Source organism: Camarhynchus parvulus, chromosome 2 (assembly GCF_901933205.1).
Source record: "Camarhynchus parvulus chromosome 2, STF_HiC, whole genome shotgun sequence".
NCBI lineage: Eukaryota > Metazoa > Chordata > Aves > Passeriformes > Thraupidae > Camarhynchus > Camarhynchus parvulus.
Window position 1 is genome coordinate 147,452,012 of NC_044572.1, and position 20,897 is coordinate 147,472,908.

Sequence of the window (20,897 nt, forward strand, 5' to 3'; positions counted from 1 at the left end):
GTCAGCTGTCTCCACAAGATGTCACAAGACAGTAAGGATAAAGAAAGAAACCAATCCTTCCATACATCCAGGCAGCATCCCAGGATATTTGTGCTTCCTTTCAGATATAACATATACACAATGGCCTCACATAAAATGTAATCTCAAAAGGATTATACAGCTTAACAGATACAGATTATCTGCAATAGCTAACTATAAATGATGTCCACAAATGCAGTAAATTTGGAATTTATCATATAGTGTTGTTATCCTTGCACTTCCAGCTGCTCATGGTGCTATATTTTATTAATAAATCAGTATCATCTGTAGCCTTGGCCTTATGTACTGGGCCAATTCTGTATAAGGTAGTAACATTCAGTCAATAAACTCCCTGTATTTTCCATTTAATGATTCTTTGTGGGTACATTCCTTTCTCTCCTAAATTCCATGTGAATTATTATTGTGTATTCTGGAAAAGGTCTTGCTCTTCTCTCTCATATTAAGTAGAGATACTTTAATGGCCTTAGCAGATTTCTCACCAATACAAACCATCAGGCATGTTGTTTGTAAAGCACGATTAAAACCATTAATGAATTAATGCAAACAATGTGTCGTCACTTCTGGAAGTGCTCAATCACCCTGCAGCTCTTACCCAAACAGGCACAGGCAAACTTCTGGAGCAAACACTCCCAGCATCAAAACGCCATCCACAAGCACATTACAACCTTCCTATGCAGCAGGCCCACAGTGTAAACCTGGGGAATGTGTTAATAATGAAGATGCAGCCCCATCATCACTTCATAGTTTACACGTGCCCTTCACACCTTCCCCACAGCTCTGACAAGTGTCAGGATGACCAGGCACATTCCCTTGTACTGTACTACAGCTGCAGAGGCGTTGAGCAGCCTGTAGTTACAGTTTGGGCTAACAACTTCGTAGGCAGTGGCTTGTAATCAGGATACACATAGGAGATGCCCAGTTTCCATTAAAAACAAGCTCCCCACCCTCCTGTGCCAGTCTGGGGCTGAGGAGCCATGATGAGAACTGAGGAAGGGGAAGCCCCAAGGCTGCTCCTGCCTGCCCTGGGGCAGCAGGAATCCACCCAGCTGGGAAGAGTGACTGGAAAGCTGCTCAGCACAAAATGGCCTGGTGGAAAAGGACCTGGAAGTGCTGGTTGACAGCAGCCGAACGTGAGCCAGGGTGTGTCCAGGTGGCCAAGGAGGCCTCCTGGCCTTCTGCATCAGCAGCAGTGTGGCCAGCAGGACCAGGGCAGTGACTGTCCCTCTGTGCTGGCCCATGGGGAGGCCACACCTCGAGTGCTTTGTCCAGTTCTGGGCCCATCAATTTAGGAAGGACATTGAGGTGCTGGAGCATGTCCAGAGATGGAACACAAAGCCAGTGAAGGGGCTGGAACACAAGTCTGAAGAGGAGCAGCTGAGGGAGCTGCGGCTGTTTAGCCTCGAGAAAAGGAGGCTCAGGGGTGTGACCGTATCACTCTACAGCCACCTGGTGACCGGTCACAGGTTGGATTCGATCATCTCAGAGATCTTTTCCAGCCTACTTGATTCTGTGATTCTATGAAGGGACTCGCACCCGGAGCCGCCGGAGCCTCAGCGCGCCCGGGTACCCCCGGGCCCGCCGTGCGCCCGCGGCGGGGAGCAGAGCGCCTGCGGCGTCGGGGCGCTGCAGCGGGAGCGTCCCTCTGTGGGTCCCGGTATTGCAGGGAGATGTAGGGAGATGTAGTCCCGGCTGGAGGCGGGTCCCTCCCGGTGCTGCAGGGAGCTGTAGTCCCGGTGCTGTAGGGAGCTGTAGTCCCGGTGCTATAGGGCGCTGTAGTCCCGGCTGCGAGCGTGTCCCGGTGCTGTAGGGAGCTGTAGTCCCCGTGCTGTAGGGAGCTGTAGTCCCGGCTGCGGGCGTGCCCCGGTGCTGTAGGGAGCTGTAGTCCCGGCACCCGCCGCCTACAGCTCCCGGCGGGCCGTGCCCTCGCTGCCGCTGGGACGGGCTGAGATGGCGGCGGCGCGGCTGAGCGGCACCGAGAACCGTCTGGTGTCGCTGCCCCTGTCGCGGATCCGCGTCATCATGAAGAGCTCCCCGGAGGTGTCCAGCATCAATCAGGACGCGCTGTTCCTCACGGCCAAGGCCACGGTACCGGCTCGCCCTGCCCTGCCCTCGGGCCCCCCGCTCCTCCCCGGCCCCGGCTGAGGGGCCTCTGCCTTCGGAGCGCTGCCGCGGCCCCGAGCCGGGTCCCGCTCCCCTTCTCTGTCCGCATCCCGAGTCTAGAATCACAGAATGGTTTGTGATGGAAGGAACCTGAAAAAACATCTATTTCCAAAGCCCTGCCACGGGCAGGGACACCTTCTATTGTCCCAGGTTGCTCCAAGCTCCGTCCACCCTGGCCTTGGACGCTTCCAGGGATGGGGTGGCCGCAGCTTCTCTGGGCAACCTGTGCCAGGGCCTCACCACCCTCAGAGGGAAGAATTTCTTCCTAACAACTGATCTAAACCTACTTTCTGTCAGTTTGAAGCCATTCCCCCTTGTCTTGTCACTACATGCCTTTGTAAATAGTCTCTCTCCATCTTTCCTGTAGACTCCCTTCAGGTACTGAAATTTAATGAGTCTCTGCACTGAGTATATGTGCAGTTAAATACGGTGCTTCTGCCTTTAGATAGGGATCTATGACATGTGTGAATTCTTAGTCTGACTATGCAGTTTTGTTTTCATTTTTAGGAGCTTTTTGTTCAGTATTTGGCTACATACTCCTACAAACACGGCAGAGGGAAGGAGAAGAATGCTCTGACGTACACTGACCTGTCTCATACAGCAGAAGAGTGTGAGACCTTTCAGTTCCTTGCAGGTATTACTAAAACAAGGATAAATCCAGTGTCTGCTTTGGAAAATGAAATCTTGCTCTTAATGTTCTGTTTTGTGAGGACCCAGTTCTCCTACTGGTCATTAATCTCCTGCTTAGCATTCAACTGGAACTCATAAACTACTTCCCTGAAAACATTTCTTTGTGAATGGGGATATTTCTGCTGCCTGTAAATGATACAGTTACACTGTATACAGTTCTCAGGATATTGCTTTAAGCATTTCCTAAATTCCAGCAGTTCCATCTGAAAGCTTTCAGCCTGTGAAAGAAGATTATTGCACGTCTTTAGGTGAGAAGTTATGTGGACCAAAAATGACACATAGGAATCTATAAGTTTTGAGAAAAGAAGCTTCATCATATGGTCTCTCTATGCTTCTAGATACACAGACACACACACGTTTTTACTGATACTTGGGTTTTATATTAATGGCTCGTTGGATCTAAGGCAGTTGAGCTCTCTGTTTTACAGCAAATAATTTACATCAGCAGACAGTAAAAGTTGTCAGTAATCAGTCATGAAATAGAGTCCTTATCTTGGGTTACTTGTGCCATAAGTGGGAACTCCCTCCTACTCTTACAGCAGTGTGTGGGTCAGGCTGACTTACCTGGTTATTTACCTAAGATTTGTTAAAAATATTAATATTTCTTTTTGACTTCATTTCTTTAGTGGTTTGGATGCAACAGTATTAACAAGGCAATGCAAGTATTCAAACTGACAATTAAAACAACAATTCTGCCTTTCAGATATCTTGCCAAAGAAGATTCTAGCTAGCAAATACCTAAAAATGCTTGAAAAAGAGAAGCGAGATGGAGAAGTGAGGGAAGATGATGATGAGGCTGAGGAGGAAGAGGATGAAGACGAAGCTGTTGGTGACAGTGTTGGATCTTAAGGCCAATGGAGAATTGCTTCATAGTTGATCCATTTTTCTATTGTATAAAGGATGTTATTTTTGTGACTGAGAATCCAGATGCTGGATGTATTTTTACACTGAGCCATCTGCTTTTGCTTTAAGAAGTTTAGAAATTGAACTTTATACTCATTGGAGAATGGAATTCTTCCCTCAGAAACACGGTGGGGTAGGAAGAGACAGTGCGAACCTGACAGCAGAGCTTGGTCAGGTGATTTGAAATGACTTTGTCAGACAATCATTACCCAAATATAAAATTTCTTACAGGCAGCTTTCAGTTCAAAAGCTCCAAAAGTGGACCAAGTCCATTAAAAAAGTCTGTGAAAGCAGCCTTGTGGGCACCCAAATGGGAGAGGAGGAGATCCATCCCAAGAGCTAATGGTGGTTCTGTAGCTCTGGTGGTAAATGGGGTAGAAAATTATGTAAATATGTGCATCCAGAACCCTTTTCTTGAATGAACTCCAGTTCTGCAGTTTTTCTTGCCAAAGTGCACATTGAAGTCTTAATTGTGGGTTCTTGAGAAAGAGCAGCTCCTTTACCATGTGAGCGACAGAGATGGATTTTTCATTTGGTTTTGGTTTGCTTTTCTTTTTTTACTACAGAAATGGCAACCATCCTGTGTAGAACTTTACAGGCAACTTTTTAAAATAAATGTTTTGTATGAAAACTTGACAATGGATGCAGAAACTTCCTGTAGTTCTTTCCAGTTTCAGCCACACATGTGGTCAGTGTGACAATGTCTGAGAGAGAGAAGTGACCAAGATCTGTCCCCAGAGGTGAAAAATGCCCCAGGTAAGCAAGGGAATGTTAACAGGTAATAAAAACCTCCCACTCTAAAAAAGCTGAGCAGCAAATCAGCCAGGAATTTGTCTCAAGCAACAGCCTAATTTGGAGGGCATGGTAAAGAGTTACCAGAACTGAACAGCTGAACAATTTCTCTTGGGTTGAAGGCACAACCACACTCAGCTTCTCTTAAAACTTAGCAGGGAGCTCCAGCATATCCACAATCCAGCACATTCCATATTCTAGGAAAGCCAAGTGGAGCTTAGGCAGGTAGGGTCAGGGACTGGCAGAGCTCCTGAGCCACACCAGAAATGCTCCTGCTGTTTTAACAGAGCAGAGGATGCTGCACTGTAAGAAATGTTCCTGAAGTTGCCATAAATGAAAATCATATTGTACCAGGAATTTTGCAGTGAGTGCTGAGTGGGGCTGGATCCCTGGGGATTCCCAAGTGGGTAAAGGCAGAACTAAACCATTGTTCCAAGAGCTGGTTTGTGCTTTTTTATTATTAAAAGTGCATGGAGATGGGTGGAGAACGGAGTGTGGAATGCTGTTCGGGGAGAGGGGGTGCCAGTTTTTTGGGAAAGAAAAAAAGATCCATCAGCACAAATTTGCACAGTGAATTTATATCAGAAACAGGGATGAGGGCAACAAGCAAATACCTGAACCATGGATGGGTCACAACCAAAGAGAGGAACATCCTCAAACAGCCCTGGCAGGGGTCTGAGCACAGCCCCATCCCCACCCCTGCACCCTGGGGACAGGAGGCAGGAGGAGAAAAGGGACTGGGAAAGGGGTGGAAGGTGTTTTAATGCCACCTAATTTGTCAGTAAATGATATCATTTTCCCTCCAGTCACATCTCTTTTGCCCATCACAGCAGCTTTTCAGTGACCTCGCTGTTTGTACCTCAACCCTTGAGCTTTTTAATCCTATTTTCTCCCTCTGTGCAAACTGCATCATTTAACAGGAGCTTCCTCAAAAGTGACCAAGTATCTTGACCTGTTTAAGGTGGTGTGGGATTTTTAGGCAATGGATCACAGGCCAAGGGACACTTTTGGGTTAATTATTATCATTATTATTATTATTACAGACATGTTTCTATCATTTTTCCCCACAACACCAGCTTGTGAGACCCTTCCCCACCCCAGCCAATGCTGCTCAAAGGACATGAAGTTTTCTAAACTTGTCAAAATGACAAAAGAGCTGTGGTTAGTAAGTATAAATCACCACATTTCATCCCTCTCAGAAGTTTCCTGTGGGATGATGAACATATTCTGTGAATTCCTGAGCCCAGAAGAATGTGCACACCCTTCTGGATTCATTCAGCCAGAATCCTCGATGGGGACTTCAGAGCTGCCAAAATCTGCCACAGCCCTCTCCAAGGCCCTGCAGCTGCCAAAGCTCGTTGCCATCAAACCAGTGAAGGGTAATTTGTTTTCCCCAAGAGCCTCACCCAGAGCAAAACCTCATCCATTTCAAAGTGGTGTTTCAATAAACAATGGAAAAAATAAAGGGAAGAGACAGCTCTGACAGTATTTCATATTACTGAGTAAAACCAATCTGTGTTTGCAGGGTTGGACTCCCAGAGGAAGCTCCTTGGCATCCTTGCAATTCTGTTGGATGCTTTATAGTCACCACCAGGTGCTACATTTTCTTCATTTAAAAATTGATCACTGTAGGGATTCACTCAGAAAAAAACATAAATAAAAAAATTTCAGGCATGTGGTTTCCAAAATGTTCATCTTCCCACAAGAATTCCAGGATTACAACTTGTAAGCAGATAAAGCAGCATGGATTGTGTCTAGCTGGGCACAGGGAGGGTGGAAGCACAGGGAAACATCCAAACACAAACAAGGGGAGAAATGCAAGGGAGGGCAATGGACCAGATATTTTGGCAGTCTCACAGTGCACAAGTAACTGCAGAAAATGCCCAAATATGAAATGGAAAGACATCAAACAATATCTTGTAAAGATGAGGAATTTTATTTTATTGACATACTATGAGGCAAAACAAAATTGACACCATACAAAATAACTTTATAAAATATCATTCACATCATTATTTTGTCAGGAATTACAGCATTCTGAGCTTGTTACAAGTCTTATGTTTTGAGGTGAAAAACACTATGCTAAATCTTTAGTATTAGTTGTATATATACAGTAAGAAACCAGAACAGAACCTGTTAGGTTTTTCATGAGTTTATTGCAAAAGTAGTGCAAACTATTTTACCTTGCAAGCTGTAAAACAAACTTGGAAAAGGACCCATCTAAGCTTAAAAACATGACAATAAATGCTCAATTTCACAGCCTTTGAAGCTTCCTTCAACAGTTCTCAACAAAAATTCCCCATCTCTGCACATTTTTAGATCTTCACTGACTCGGAATTGAAGGAGTAGAGGGTGGACCTGCAGTAAGGAGCAGGCAGAGAGCAGGAGGGTCCTGCTCCAACGTGGGGCACTGCTGTTACCCATGGATTTGGGGAATCACCCCCACAACACCCACCAGTGGGGCAGGTTTGGTCACTGTGTGCCCCCATTAATCAACTGCCCCTTTCCACACTCATATTTAAGAAAAGAGTCAAGAAAGCAGAATGAGCCAAAACAAACCAAAACCACAAACCATAATTAAGAATTAGGAACATGTATTGTCTGTTTTAGGAATATAGTATCCATTCCCTCCTTTCCTGAAGTCTATAAAGCAAATTTCCATGGTCCCCCTCCCCGTGTGTACACACTACAGGGCACATCCCACCCCAAACTCCTGCAGGATCCCAAGGCAGGATACTACATTCTGTGAGATCCAGAGAAAACAATGGCCTAAAACACTACTGGGGTCCCCCAAAGCAAACAGGTAGCTAAGTCGTCTCCTAAAAAATCAGAAAAGCAAACAAATGCTACATGAAAAATGTTTAAGAAACCAAATGCAGCATATTCAGGCTCTTTTTTATTTTTTTATCTTGAGGTACCTATATAAATATTACCTTCTGCAAAGTACGATTGGTTTTGTTAAAAAACTAAAGTCCTTATCATGAGCCAATTGCAGGGCAAACATTATTACTGAGAAAGTGCAACCATGCTGATCATTTATCTGCAGCATATTAAAGGATGATTAGGCTTTAGAAAATATAGCTTAAGTCTAGACCTGATGGAGCAGTTTTATAAAAACACTGAACAGAGGCATTTTCCTTTTGCTTGAGTCTCTCTGCAACAGAAAGCCTTAGGAAACAGCTGGGAAGTCCTGCCATGATGGAATGCACTTTTACAATCCCATATATAGATTTTTTTTCTTTTAATATTCAAACTAAATACAAATTTACAGCAAAGATTCCCCCTCTGTAGTAGGTACTGGTAAATAGTGGATTTTTAAAAATTTTTTTAAACTTCAAAAAATGATAGCATATCACAACTTAAAGCTTTCCAAAGCTTTGAGTAAAAAAGGTTCACATAGTAGAAAAAACTTACACATAGTTGTAAACTGTTACATACAAAACTGTGGAAAGGTCAATGATGTTTTATTCCTTCACCCTTACATGTGTATCCCTTCATTTTATATTTATATACATACACATACACAAAGTCAGGTGCTATGTGCATATATAGAGACACAGAGATGTACAGATCTGGGGTCAGGATTAAAGATTTCCAAAACCACCTTTATTGGCTATTTCTCTTTGCCTAGGTCAGCTGTGATACTCGATTTTACAACTTGCTACACCAAAAAATATTTTCAAATTCAGTTTTTCGAACGTGGCGCAGTTAAAAACCATCTGCTGTTTTTAATCAGGAAGATGAGTTTTGATTGTTGTGCACTGGGGAGAAAAAAACACAAAGGCACAAAGAATAGAACTCAAATCCAAGATTATTGTTTCAGAACACAAAACCCGAGGGTTTGGGCCACGGATGGGGTCGGTTTGGTCGCCTTTGCCAAATCTCCTTGACAATTTGAGTAATTAGCACCCAACTGGTTACATGAGGTAGATCCAAATCGAAAAAAAAAAATAAATAAAAGCAAGCTGGGTCCCCAACACTTTTTTTTTTTTGCCTCTATTTAAAATGTTTTAAGGATCCTATGTCAGTCATAACAAGTGGAAGCAATGGCACCTACCCAAAAGCAAGCATGGAATTCAAGAATGGCTTTTTCTGGGATGTAAAATTTGAAGTGTTAAATCACAATCCTCCTTCAGGCAGAGAGATTTGCTGGCAGGGGGAGGGAAGAGAATAGGTCTGAGAACAAGGACAACACAAAGCTGAGATTTGGGAAAGCCTGTTTGGGGTCAGCTGCCAGAGGAATGCTCTAGAGCCTGTGACAGCCAGCGCCCAAAGAGGCATCACAGTACAGAGCTACAGGTGTCCCTTGTTTCTCACGTCAGGAGACTGCCTTGGCTAACACTGAAGCTCTACAGGAACATCCTCCTGTAGTTACACAGTATTTTTGCATACTCTGAGAGAGGAATCTGACACATTTAGCATTTAGTTAAGGCTTAGTTTAAAGTGGCCTGGCCACACAGCATCACACAAGTGCTCACCCAGGGCAGCGAGAGAAGCAATGGGTGAATTCCACCCCTGTGATCCCCCCAGCATTGCCAAGTGATGCCACAACCTCCATGGCCAACCCTGCAGTGCCAGGGATGCCCTGCACATCAGTTGAGGGCAATTCTGGGCCTGGTTTTGCATTACAAGTGCTACTCTCACCCAGCCAGCACCAATCATTTCTATACTGCAAGCACAAGAAAGTTCCACAGAGATGCAACACACACACAACACTACTCAACACACATTTAGTACCACTTGGAACAACCTTAACATCATAGCTTTCTTTTTACCTCAAAAAAAAAACCAAAAAACAAAAAACCAAACAATAACAACAAAAAACACTTTAAATGGTCACAAAAGCATTTTGATTGGAAGGAACATTTACAAAATGAAGCTTCTGGATTGATTTTTGGTTCTTTTTTTCAGTTATTTTATAAAAAATAATATTAAAAGAATTCTTGAAACTACTAAAAGATTAAAATCTCAAAAGATAAAGTCAGTTAATTTTGCAATGTACCAAAATTAAAGCAAAAAAAAATAGATTTAATCAATACATTCTGTTTTCCATCTTGCCCTCCCAGGATCAAGTCAAGCACTCCGCTGCACAGAAATCCAGGGCTGGATCTTTACTTATCAACTGCTCTAAATGCTGAAATCTTCGTGATTGTACAATAAAATACTGCAAAAGCCAGGGAAATTGTGCTTGTTATTTCCAGCCAAATACTGCCTTTGTATCTTTTACAGCCAGCCTATACACTGTCCCCTGTTCTGTCACACATGTGTGTGCACTCACAGAGAAAGGGACACACACAGATCTAAAAATCTAAACTTTACCAACAAATTACAGAAAGGAAGTCGTAACACTCTTCAGGATGGCAGAGAACTTTGCCAGATGTAATTCCTCATTGCACCTCATTCAAAATTTGATTTTCCAAGATAAATCTAAAGCTTACTCCTTAATGGCTTTTGATATTTTTTCGGGTTTTTTTTCTCTTATTTTCTTTAAAATGCAATTATGAAGTTGTCATTTGTAAATGAGATGAGCAATTGAAGGGCTCAGTCTTTAAGTTTCATGAGAAAATCTACCAGGAATGACAGACTTTGGGTCAAATCCTTGGTTTTTAATATCATAGAAGCAGTGCTATAAAACAGTGAGGTTTGAGCACCTCACAGTTGATGCAGAACTTAACTTTGGTGAAATCCAGAAACAAAATTCACTGCATGGCATGTTGGTACATGAGAGGTCTGATCCAACCCCCAGCAGCTGAGGCTTTGGGGTGCCCATAGAGCCCAGACAAGATCTGCTTTGAGTCCAGTACATATCAGGCAAAAACGTGCAATTTCACAAAAACCAACATGACTGAAGCTTCCTCTATTCATGGCTTTTAAACCAGGAAAACCTGATAAATACAGAAATGAGTCCACATTATTATCTTTTTTTTCTGACAGGAAATCTAAGCTAACAAAGCAAACACAAACAGCACCAGCCAGGGGATTAGAGACTCCCAAGCTTGCCTGTTGACCTGTTGACCATTCATGCTTGCCAAGCACACCCAAAAAAACCCTGTAAAATGACCAGAAAAGTTTAAATTTATATTTTGGGGACAATTCCTAGGCTTGCTCCCAGGTCAGACAGCATCTGCAATCCCTGCTCATGAGCAGAGAGCAGCTGTTGCAGCAAGTGGTTTAGTTGTGCTTAAAAAAGGGAGGAAAAAAATAATAAAATTAAATAGCACATCTAAAATGTGGGGGAAAAACACAACTAAAATCTGTGCACTCCTGAGAGCCCTATGGAAAGGATCATTCCCCTTGATATAGAACTGCCATGCAACCCAAGGCTCCTCAGGGAGGTTGCTTGGTGGAAGAGCAGCCCCGGGCAGGTTTGCAATGGATCTGCTGAGGCAGCACATGGACAAATCCAAAGGAATTGCTTTTTTGGGGGATATTTAGGTGGGAGGAAGGAGCAGCCACAGCCTGCAGCTGGTGCTGTGGGTTTGCAGGGCTGCCACTTGCAGAACTCCCACAATGAACTCCTGCCAACCTCTCATCCATCACTCCAGAACCAGCAAAGTTCTGGAGCAGAACTTTGGCCCAGCCCCAGCCAAGTCAGAGCTCCCCAAAATCTCAAATCAACTCAGGGAGCTCCCTGCAGCCTTCCCCTCCTCGGATGGGCCAGCAGATGGGTGCAGGATTTCTCAGGGGCACTTGCAGACAAGCCAGAAGGAAAACGAAGAATTAAACTGCCACCTTAACAAGTGCTTAAATTGGCAATTTTGAAGGAAATGCCTCCCCTCCTTCCTCTCTTCCCCAAGGCTTGGAGTACCCAGGATTTCTCTTCTCTAGGGCATGAGCAGCACCCAGCATGGAGATCCTTCACTCCCCAAACTTCCTGATGATCCTGGGTCTGCCTTGTCTGGAAGACACAAAATTCTGTTCCCATCAATGACACAGGAGCCGTTCAGCATCTCTGCACAGTGCAAGCCCTGCCAGCAATAGTGTCCACAATCTGCAGTGCAAATGTAGTGAAACATCTTCTCCAAAGCAGCCATTTACCCTGCACTCCACACTTTTGGGGAGGCTTTGAGAAATCATGACTGAGAACTGAGCCAAACTGACAGGATTTTACCCATTCAGTTATTGATGAGCTGGTTCAGAATGGTTTATTCAGTCTCTTCAAAATCTGTGTTCCAGAAAGTCAGGACATAAAGCAATCCTCCTGCCATGGATGAGCTTCATTAGTGTCTAGGCCCAGAGATTAAGGGAAGGAAATCACAGGGAAAACAGAATCCCAGGAAGCTCACTCTGATAGGCCAAAATCCACAGCAGAAAACCCAGGTACTTGTAAATAAAAATCAACTTTAACACTGCTATGAAACCACACCAGCACACTGTGCTCCAACAGGTATTTCTGTCAGCAGAGTGGTTTGTTCTGAGATGAGGAAGCTTGTTTGGAATAATTGTAAACAAAATCTGATGCATTAACACAGTTTTCTACAGTTTCATTTCAGGTCACCTAAAGTACCTCAGCCCACGTGCACTGATGTCAAGGTTGAGTTTTGGCCAAGGCTTTGCACAGAACTGACACCAAACAGTCCCAAGATGAACATACTCAGGTTTGGGGCTGGATTTTGGTGTTTTGGTTTGGTTTTTTCCCCCACATTTTAAAGTTTATCATTTTCTGAGCAAGGAATAAAGTATTTGCATTCTTACAGTTGACGTCACCTTACCTAAAAAACACATTAAAAAAATAATCTAATACATATTTTTTGCCTCAGACTCAAAATATATTGCAAGCACCTTCATGTCATTTGCAGAGAAAACCTGACATTTTCTGGCCAACAGGTAAAGTACAGAAACATTTTTCATTTAGAAAACAACAGTATAGAAACTCAAGTGAAGGGAGAGGTCACAGAAGGAGCTGCTGCTATGGAGTGACCCTGACCAGAAGCAGATGTGCCAGATGTGCCCCTTGCCAGGCCTGGTACCCTCTCAGTACACAGGGATGCCTCTGGAAGCCAGAGGGAAGGCTGAGCAGCCACCCAGGATCACAGTATGGCACTGCCCAGTAAGGAACAGACCAGCACAAACCCAGTCCCTCTGGGAGCATTTTGGCTGCTTAGTGGGAGGTTCACTTCAATTAATTCTTCCACAAAGGAATACAGGAGGTAGCCTTGAACTGCACCTGCTTTGAAACTAAAGATTCCCACAAACCCACTTCTGTAGTGATTTGGCCAAGCAATTACATTCAAATTAACACTTCAAAGAAACGACTCTGACAAAGCAACTGAAACACTAAATGGGATTAAACAGGTTCTGTCCCACACCAAGCACACACAGCACCCCCTTCCCATACAATTTGAATTAAACCCTCTCAGAAATCCATCTTTCCAGTCATTAACCCTCAGAAACAGAAGGCAGAACTTGCTGGTTTGCATCCTAACATCAGCCAGTGGGGCTGGAGTTGGGGTTTGTCCTGCCCCTGAGGGTTCTGGAAGCAAAAGGCAATTGCTGATGGATGGATGGGAGATCCACGGGCAGCTCAGAGCACTGAAACATCCTCTGCACTGCCCAATCCCAGACAGACAGCAAGACATCATAACTGGATCCCAAATCCCTGTCATTCCACTAATTCTGCCACATCCACGGATTCTGCTTCTACAACACAAGAATCAGACAAGCAAGGAACACCTTGAGAGCTACATCTGATAATCCAAATATTACATTAATGCCATCAGTCAGCAAACTGATACCAAAATTGGCATTTGAACCTTGCACAGACAGTGAGCACAGTGAGAGCTGAAAAACTGCATCTCTGTGGTCTGGGAGAAATGTGCACAGAGGAGAGAAGGAAGAAATGTTTTATAAATTCACACAAACTCTAAATATTTCCACTGTGATACAGCAACTGTGCCCTTCTTGGACTGATACCATAATGCACACAAAGTATAAGAACATTTAACACCAAAGCTCCCACCTCAACACGGGAAAACATGGCAGTATTCTGGAAAATAGAACAAGGAATGGTATCCCCAGCATTTCAGTACTTGCTGTGCAGAGCACTATTTACAGTATTTTCAAACAGCTACAGCAGATGCAAAAAAAAAAAATCTTACAGTAAAAAGGGAGTTTAAAAAACCCAACAATCAGTGCAATTACCTTCTACTGGAAGTTTTCCTTAAGAAAGATGGCATGTGTGCATCAAGAAGCATGTGACCAAATGGAATATAAAAGTAAAAAACAAAGGACTGCCCTGCATTAGGAATGGGGAAAGCCACACAAAAAGAGATACTGTGGTAGGAGAAGAGTATTAAAAAACCAGGAAAACAAGTGAGTTTAATTACACTGGTCTCAAGTGTGAAAAATACTGAGAACTCTTCTTACATTCGTTTAGTTAATGAGTAAAATATGTATTATTAAAAAAAAAGTCCCTTATGGGTTATTTATGCCACCAGAGGTGCTCACTTGACTGAGTCTGCTATGTAATCAAAAGCCTTTAGTCAGGAAGAAAAACTCAGAAGTATCTTAGAAACTTCAATCTTTCAGAAAAAAAACCCTAAACTCCTCACACCTGCTCTCCAGAAGTTTTAATTTGATAATCATTATGGAAAAACCTCTTGTCTTATGTTATAAAAATGATCCAACAAGAACAAGACTCTGTTACAATAAAGGCTGCAGGAGTTACTGAGAGAGGCAGAATTAAAGCCAAACTTTCACAACCTTTTTGCTTTTACAATCAGGGAACCCTGCCTGGAGGCCTGGATGGAGATCAAAGGGATTTGTTACCTGACAGATCAAGAAACAAGGCAATGCCTGTGCCAAAGCCTCTGGAACATGGAAGATCATTGATTGCAATTCACAAAGTCAAATATTCTAAAGCAAGCCAAGCCAAAAAAAGGAGCTCTAATAAAACAAGTGACCTCACTCTGTACATCAGTGCATACACACACACACGTGTTAAGTTGCATAGGGCTGTCTTAAATGCCACATAAAGCAGAGACAAATCCACCTCCTCCAGCATTTCCCAACAGGACATTTGCTCCTCAGGATCAGCTCAGTTTTCTCCTTGGGGCTGGAACAGATGGAGTGGACTGGTCACTCTGTTCAGCCACTGCAGCAGAAACCTCCACCACCAAGCAAATCTCATTATTGCATTAGATTTTGCACATCACGGGAAAAAAGACAAACTTTTAAGTATTTTGTGTATTTTGATAGTACTTGTCACCTCCCAAAAGGAGCATTTCACACTTGCTGATGCTGTTTTGGGGGGATTGTGCAATGGGACTCCTCTGCACAGGCTGGAAAATGCCCCAAGTGCCCAAGGGTGGCACAAATTTGGTTATTGCTGAGCTGACCTGCACAGTGACCCAGACTCAGAGCTGAGACCTCAGCTGGCATTCTCCACCAGCAGCCTGGGGGAGACCGAGACTTCTTGAGCTTTGTGCTGACCTGAGATGTTGCTGTTCTACACCAGACATGTGGGAGGTACAAAATAAAAAATAATTATAGGATTTTATGTGTTTGTGGCAGGTTTTTTTGGACAGAAGACATTCTTGAATGTGTAACTTATGTTAAAAATATTCCCAGAAAGAGAGGTGCTGGGCTGCCAGCATGCTGTACTTTACAAAGTATATACCTAATCAGTTTGGTTTTTTTTTTTTCATGCTTTAAATTATTCACTAATTCACCACTGGTGGGAGAGAAAAGAAGAGAGACACAAGTGAAACATGAGAGTTAGAAATTAATTTGCCCATCACCAAATAAATGCAGACCTACTTTACAACTTTACCAGTTGTCGAGTCTTTCTGTGAATCACAAGGCATAAAGAATTAGCAGTATTTAGAGGCTTAGAAAGGTCTGTAAAAGGTAAAAATGTCCTGAAATGCACATAAACATCCCAAGTTCTTCACACTTAGGGAAGGAAAGCTACATAATTTCTGCTCATTCCAAGAGGATGCACAAACAACAGCTACTCTCAGATGAAGGGCCTGCCTGAAACTCCTTTTCTCACAAAGGAAACATCTTAAATAGGATGCAGTGCAGTCCCAGGCTGCTTCAGAAATGAGATTTGAGGTCAAGACAGATCCTGCCCTCCTCACCCCATCTGACCACCTGTACAATTCCACTGTTCCAGATCTGCATGGAAAGAGGGGGATGAATTTCACATCCAAGAGGTCTCTGCATAACAGACAGCAAATAAGTTAAATGATGTCTTAAAATGGATGTTCTTTATCCTATTTGATAAGAAGAATTCATATAAAAATAATTCTTATATAAAACTCTGCCAAATGAATATCTTCACTGAAATAGGAAAGCTCTGAAGGAAACACAGAGAAGTGCAACACACCCACCACGGGGAGGATCTGCAGCTTGAGGGGAGGTAGGTACAACCTCGCTGGACACAGCAAGACAGACAATGCTACCTAGGATTTGCTTCAAATTTACAGAAATCTGAATTTATAGAACTATGACCAAGAAGACACTCTGAGCCAGCAGCCTAATCACCCAATTAGAATAGTACAAATATGATTATTCCATTAACAGGTTTTACATTTGACCTACAAAACATTGACAACTGACACACTGCTACAAGGTGAAGATCTGAACTGGAATTATGTACCTAAAAAGTCTTTATGCAGCAAAGGCTGGGCATTTTCTAGCTTATCCAACACCACCTGGTGGCAGCTGACCTGCTCTGTGGCCCAGAGCTCTGCATGGCTTAAAGCTACTTGCCCATCCCAGTGGCCAGAGGTAAAAGTGTCCAAACAGAGACTGAGCAGCTGCTCGGAGAAAAGGGAAAAGACAAAGCAAAATCCATCAGTCGAGGAGAATGAAGGTTTTCCAGCCTGCCTCTCAGCATCTTATTTCACTTATCCCATGGAAAAACAAACAAGATCAAGTCAGCATAAACAACTTTCCTGGGCTTTTTCCATTTTCTCCTAAACCTGCTCATGGCATTGTCATTAGTGCAATGGTTTACATGTGTGTTATGGTTTTTATGAATCCAGTGTGCAAACTAACAGAAGCATCTGTCTCATAATTATCAGTTTTAATTAATGCTTCTCCTAAGAGAATGGCAAAACTCTCACCTTTCCTACAGATCTTATGCATAACGAAGAGAGCTTCACCTCCCTCCCTAAGTAAACTTCAGTTTCCTAATTTTTTTATCTTTACTGCATAGATTCACTGACTTGTGCCTAACTTCCAGCGAGCCACTCTCCTCTAGCAGAGCTCCTGCTTCACCACTACTCAACATATAAATAAAATACAATTGTTTTGTGCTTGAATGAATGTAGGATGTTGGTCTTGTGTGCGTCTGAACCGCAGAGGTAAAACCTGCTGTGTTGTGTGCACATTGAAAAAGCCTTTCTGCAAATCCCAAGCTACAACAGACACTGGCTGCATCTCTCTCCTCACACCACATCGATTGCATATTTTTTTTTTTGCATTTGAAGAGTAATGTCCCCACAAAAAGGATCTTACTTTCTAAGTTCAAAGCATTCTTGATATGTTAACAGAAGTATAATGAGCACTCCTTAGTAAATAAAAATAAATAATAGCATCTAGTCTATCACATTAATACTGTGAAACATATATAAAATTTACATTAACTCAAACAACAGTGAAAAAGGATTGTACTGTATTTATCACCACAGACCCGTATTCTTTAGAGACTTTGGAAAGTAAGTGTCACAGTCCTGTATGACAAATCCTAAAGTTAGCTGTCAGTATGATTTTAAAAAAATCTTTAGAAATTTTTTTAAATGGCACATTTTCTTCTGCCAATCTAACTGGAGCTATTAAAAGCTTAGGTACAGGTTTACTCTTTTTTTTAAGTTCATCTTTAGTCTATGAAAAACATTTTAAAATGCAGCACAATAAAAAACATTCAAGAACAAGCTTCAGAAAATACATTTGTCCTTAGACACACAGAATAATCTGAGAATAATCTTTATAAGACAATTAGAAACCAGAATTTTGTCACGCTCTTATTTTGAAAATAAAAATTTTGTAAATGCATCTAGAATAATCAAGGCTTCATAAATACTCAAAAAATGCTTTGCTTTCCTGTGTACTAAAAGCTGATTCACAGCGCTTTAGCTCATCAAACCTTAGTATGAATTAATCTTTCCAAATTATCAAAAGCAACTCAATGAACAGCAAACTGAATGAGGAGTTTTGTGGGTTGGGTTGTTGGTTTGGTTTTTTTGTTTATCTTCCCTAAGCCCTGAGATTACAGCTCTTGATTTAATTATAAAATCTGGGTCTGTTTTATACCAAGCAGCTCAGAGATTTTTGGCAAACCACATTTCTGACAACAGTGGGGTTTGGTACAAGAACGCAGTTTGTGATCAAGTCTGAAATTCTGGACGGAAGGCTTCCTTGCAAATGGGAAAGAAAGGAATAAAGATGCATCACTCATTGCTGGCTGTCCCTGGGCTGGGGCATCTGTTGGTCTAAGTGCAGCTGGTCTGGTGTGAATCCAACTCTGCCTTGTCCGGAGCCAATGAACATGAAAAGATGTCAAGCAAAGTACATCGTGCGCAGCGTGTCCTGGTGCACCTGGACTGCCTTAGCAAGTGCTTGGTGGTCTCTGCCATTGCTCTGGCCAGAAGTGTGGCTTCCTTCAGCACTGAAAGAGAAGGGAGGGGGGGAACAAAAACCAACAGGTTGGGGGGGAAGAGAAACCCTACTGTCACCCTGATTTTTTAAGATTTGCTAAGGCATCTGATGTTTACATTCTTGTAACGAACTTTCTCACACACTTTCTGTAAATTACTTATTGTTTTGCATTCTTTTATGGAGGAGGAGAAATTTGATGGACTGTTGGTTTGTCCAGTGTCATTGGAGAGGTGGCACTTTCACCCTCCAATCCACTGTCACATTTATAAATGTTGGGAGTCAGAAAATAAACCCCTCTTTTTTCACCTTGAGAACAGCGGTGTGTGCACATCGTGTTGTTTTGTGTCCTACAGTGACACCCTATTTAATCTGCGTCTCCTTTCATATGTTTCTGTATCATTACTTTCTTCTGAATAGAATAAGGGTAATTAATGTTTGACTAAAGCACCACTGATGTTCTGAAACAGCAAACAGCACGTACAGGAACATCTGCTGCTTTGTTTCAGCAGCAAAATTCAGCGAGAGCAAACCCACCTCAAACTGAGGACACCACTGATCCCAGAATTAACAAGCCCCACTGCCTTCCAATTCTGCAAAAGTGCAAAACTCTGAACTCACCTATCGTGCTCCTTATCCACCAGATGGTACCTGGCTCTGAAGGCCACCAGGTGAGCGTAGTAGGCGGGGGCAGGGATGGAGACGGAGCGCGTGCAGCGCACGTAGGTGTGGCACAGCTGGTAGGTGAGGATCTGCAGCTCGTCCGACGAGAAGCGATTGTCATCCCACAGCACGTGGTAGTGAGAGGGTCTGCTTGTTCCCTGGAGCCAGAGCACACAGCTCATCAGCACTCCCAAACATCTCCTGAGCTTTCAACCTCTGCTGGGAGCTGCAGTGAAATGGCTGCTTCCTCAAAAACCACGGGCAGCAGTTCTACACATTCCAGCTGGTTTTTTCCTTTAAAAGGCAAACAACCTCCTTCCTTGCTGCCTATCAAACTAATCCCTGCCCCTTTATTGATAGGGTTGTGTTTCTCAACATTTCACCTCTGAAATGAACTTTCATCTTGAAAACCTCAGATCTAACAAAAAGCCATCTGATAAAGTAGCTTTAGTACAAACAGTTACCATGCCACACAAAATGTCTTACCTGAATCCCAGCATGACTACAAAGGTAGAAGTCAAACTCTGAGGGGTGGGTGATTTTTGTGTCCACTGTGGTACCAGCTGGAATGTTTCCACTTTTTCCAACCTGTGTAAACAGGAAATGCAAAGACACTGAGGCACAACACAAAGGCTTTTTTTATTTTCAGCTGTATAGCCAGGAAAATAAACACACAAAAAAGATCTATATAAAGCAGAAAGTGAAGAAGAAGTGCAAAACTGAAATTTTGTTCCAACTGAAAATCTGCAGTGTCTCTACTATGGAGAAAGAAAAAAAGAGACAAGCTGCAAAATCTTCTTAAAAATTACCTAAAAATATTTGGTTTTCTGAATAATGTAAAAAGAATTTCCTGCAACTGAGTTGTCAAATTCTTTTTCACCTTCCTACTCCAGGACAGGAGTTAACTTTTCCTGTTTATACCTGCAAGGGGACAATCCTTCCTTGTCAGACAGGCCACCTCTTCCCTCAAAATCTCTTCAAAGCAGAATGTCAAAATACTCTTTACTTTCAAACAGTCTAACATCTGTAACCACAGCATTTACTAATACAACAACCACCTTCATGTCAGCTTTGGGAGTTACTAATTATTGCCTTGAAGCCTGGTGGAGTCCAAGTGCTCCCACAGAGAAGCCTGACAGAAGGAAAAAGAACATGGAAAGCCCAATCTGTGAGCAGAGTTTTGCCACGAGGAACTCTCCATTCTCAGCAACAGCTCTTGAAGAGTCTCCTCTTCACACAGAAAGTACCAAAAATCAAATTGGAGAGTCTGATCTCCACCCAGAAAGCACCACAAATGAACAGGAGTTGGTGACTTGGCTGCCTGCTGGAGCTTTGGGGTCCCAAGCAGAACGTACCCGTTCGTTTTTATCCGTGCAGAAGAGTCTGGTGTGGTGCCTTTTCTGCACCACTATAAATGTGATGCCAGGCTGATAATCCTTCTCCAGTTTAATGCAAGCCTCCCTGATAGCCAGCAGCTCGTGGTGGAGAACCTGAGCCACACACAGAGAGAGGTGGGATCAACATGAACCATTGCCATCATACAAATTCCTCTTATTTATCCACAGATTTCTTTTATTTATCCACAGGTAATTTATCATGTTCCTTCTTGCACTGTCACTCAGAGTAATGAGATATCAAAGCTTTGAGGACCAAATCTTAATTTCTTCCCCTGATGAGGGCAAATTACATCAGCAGTTTCCTGAGCCAGGAGAGAGCTGCTTCCAGATTTGTTCAGCTCCAAGCACGAGGCTCAGATTAATAACCTGCATGTCAAAATCTCTTTAACTACCAAATACAAATGAACATTTAATTAGGCTGCTGAATACAACAGACTAATTATTTTTCAGACTAGAACAAGGGATAAAATCCACAAGTGCTCAGCTGCTCTTTCCCAGCTTTGTGCAGTTCCATGCAGGACTACAGACACCAATAATAAGGAAAGTGGAACAAACCAAAATGCAATTATTTGCACTGTGGGTTAATTGTACATGAAAACTCCAGTGAAAACCAATAACAATTGAAAAGAGAATATATCAAAAGTTCACACA

General features: G+C 42.8%; 2 protein-coding genes across 3 annotated transcripts in view; one reads left to right on the top strand and one right to left on the bottom strand.

The window, feature by feature from the left end:
• The first annotated feature begins 1,843 nt into the window (after positions 1-1,843).
• Positions 1,844-4,431, top strand: CHRAC1 (chromatin accessibility complex subunit 1). Its single transcript, XM_030971553.1, has 3 exons — positions 1,844-2,124; positions 2,707-2,833; positions 3,593-4,431. The coding sequence occupies exons 1-3, from the start codon at positions 1,987-1,989 to the stop codon at positions 3,736-3,738; spliced, it is 411 nt and encodes a 136-aa protein (XP_030827413.1). The 5' UTR covers positions 1,844-1,986; the 3' UTR covers positions 3,739-4,431.
• A 2,075-nt stretch (positions 4,432-6,506) lies between these two features.
• The window catches only part of AGO2 (argonaute RISC catalytic component 2), a 57,588-nt gene continuing 43,197 nt past the window's right edge, over positions 6,507-20,897 (bottom strand). For both annotated transcript variants that reach the window (XM_030969457.1, XM_030969452.1), the window contains exons 16-19: positions 20,205-20,339; positions 19,336-19,437; positions 18,808-19,007; positions 6,507-18,199 (exon numbers count right to left, since the gene is read on the bottom strand). In XM_030969457.1, the coding sequence (XP_030825317.1) occupies positions 18,091-18,199; positions 18,808-19,007; positions 19,336-19,437; positions 20,205-20,339 (546 nt within the window). In that variant the 3' untranslated portion in view covers positions 6,507-18,090. The remainder of the gene's footprint in view (positions 18,200-18,807; positions 19,008-19,335; positions 19,438-20,204; positions 20,340-20,897) is intronic.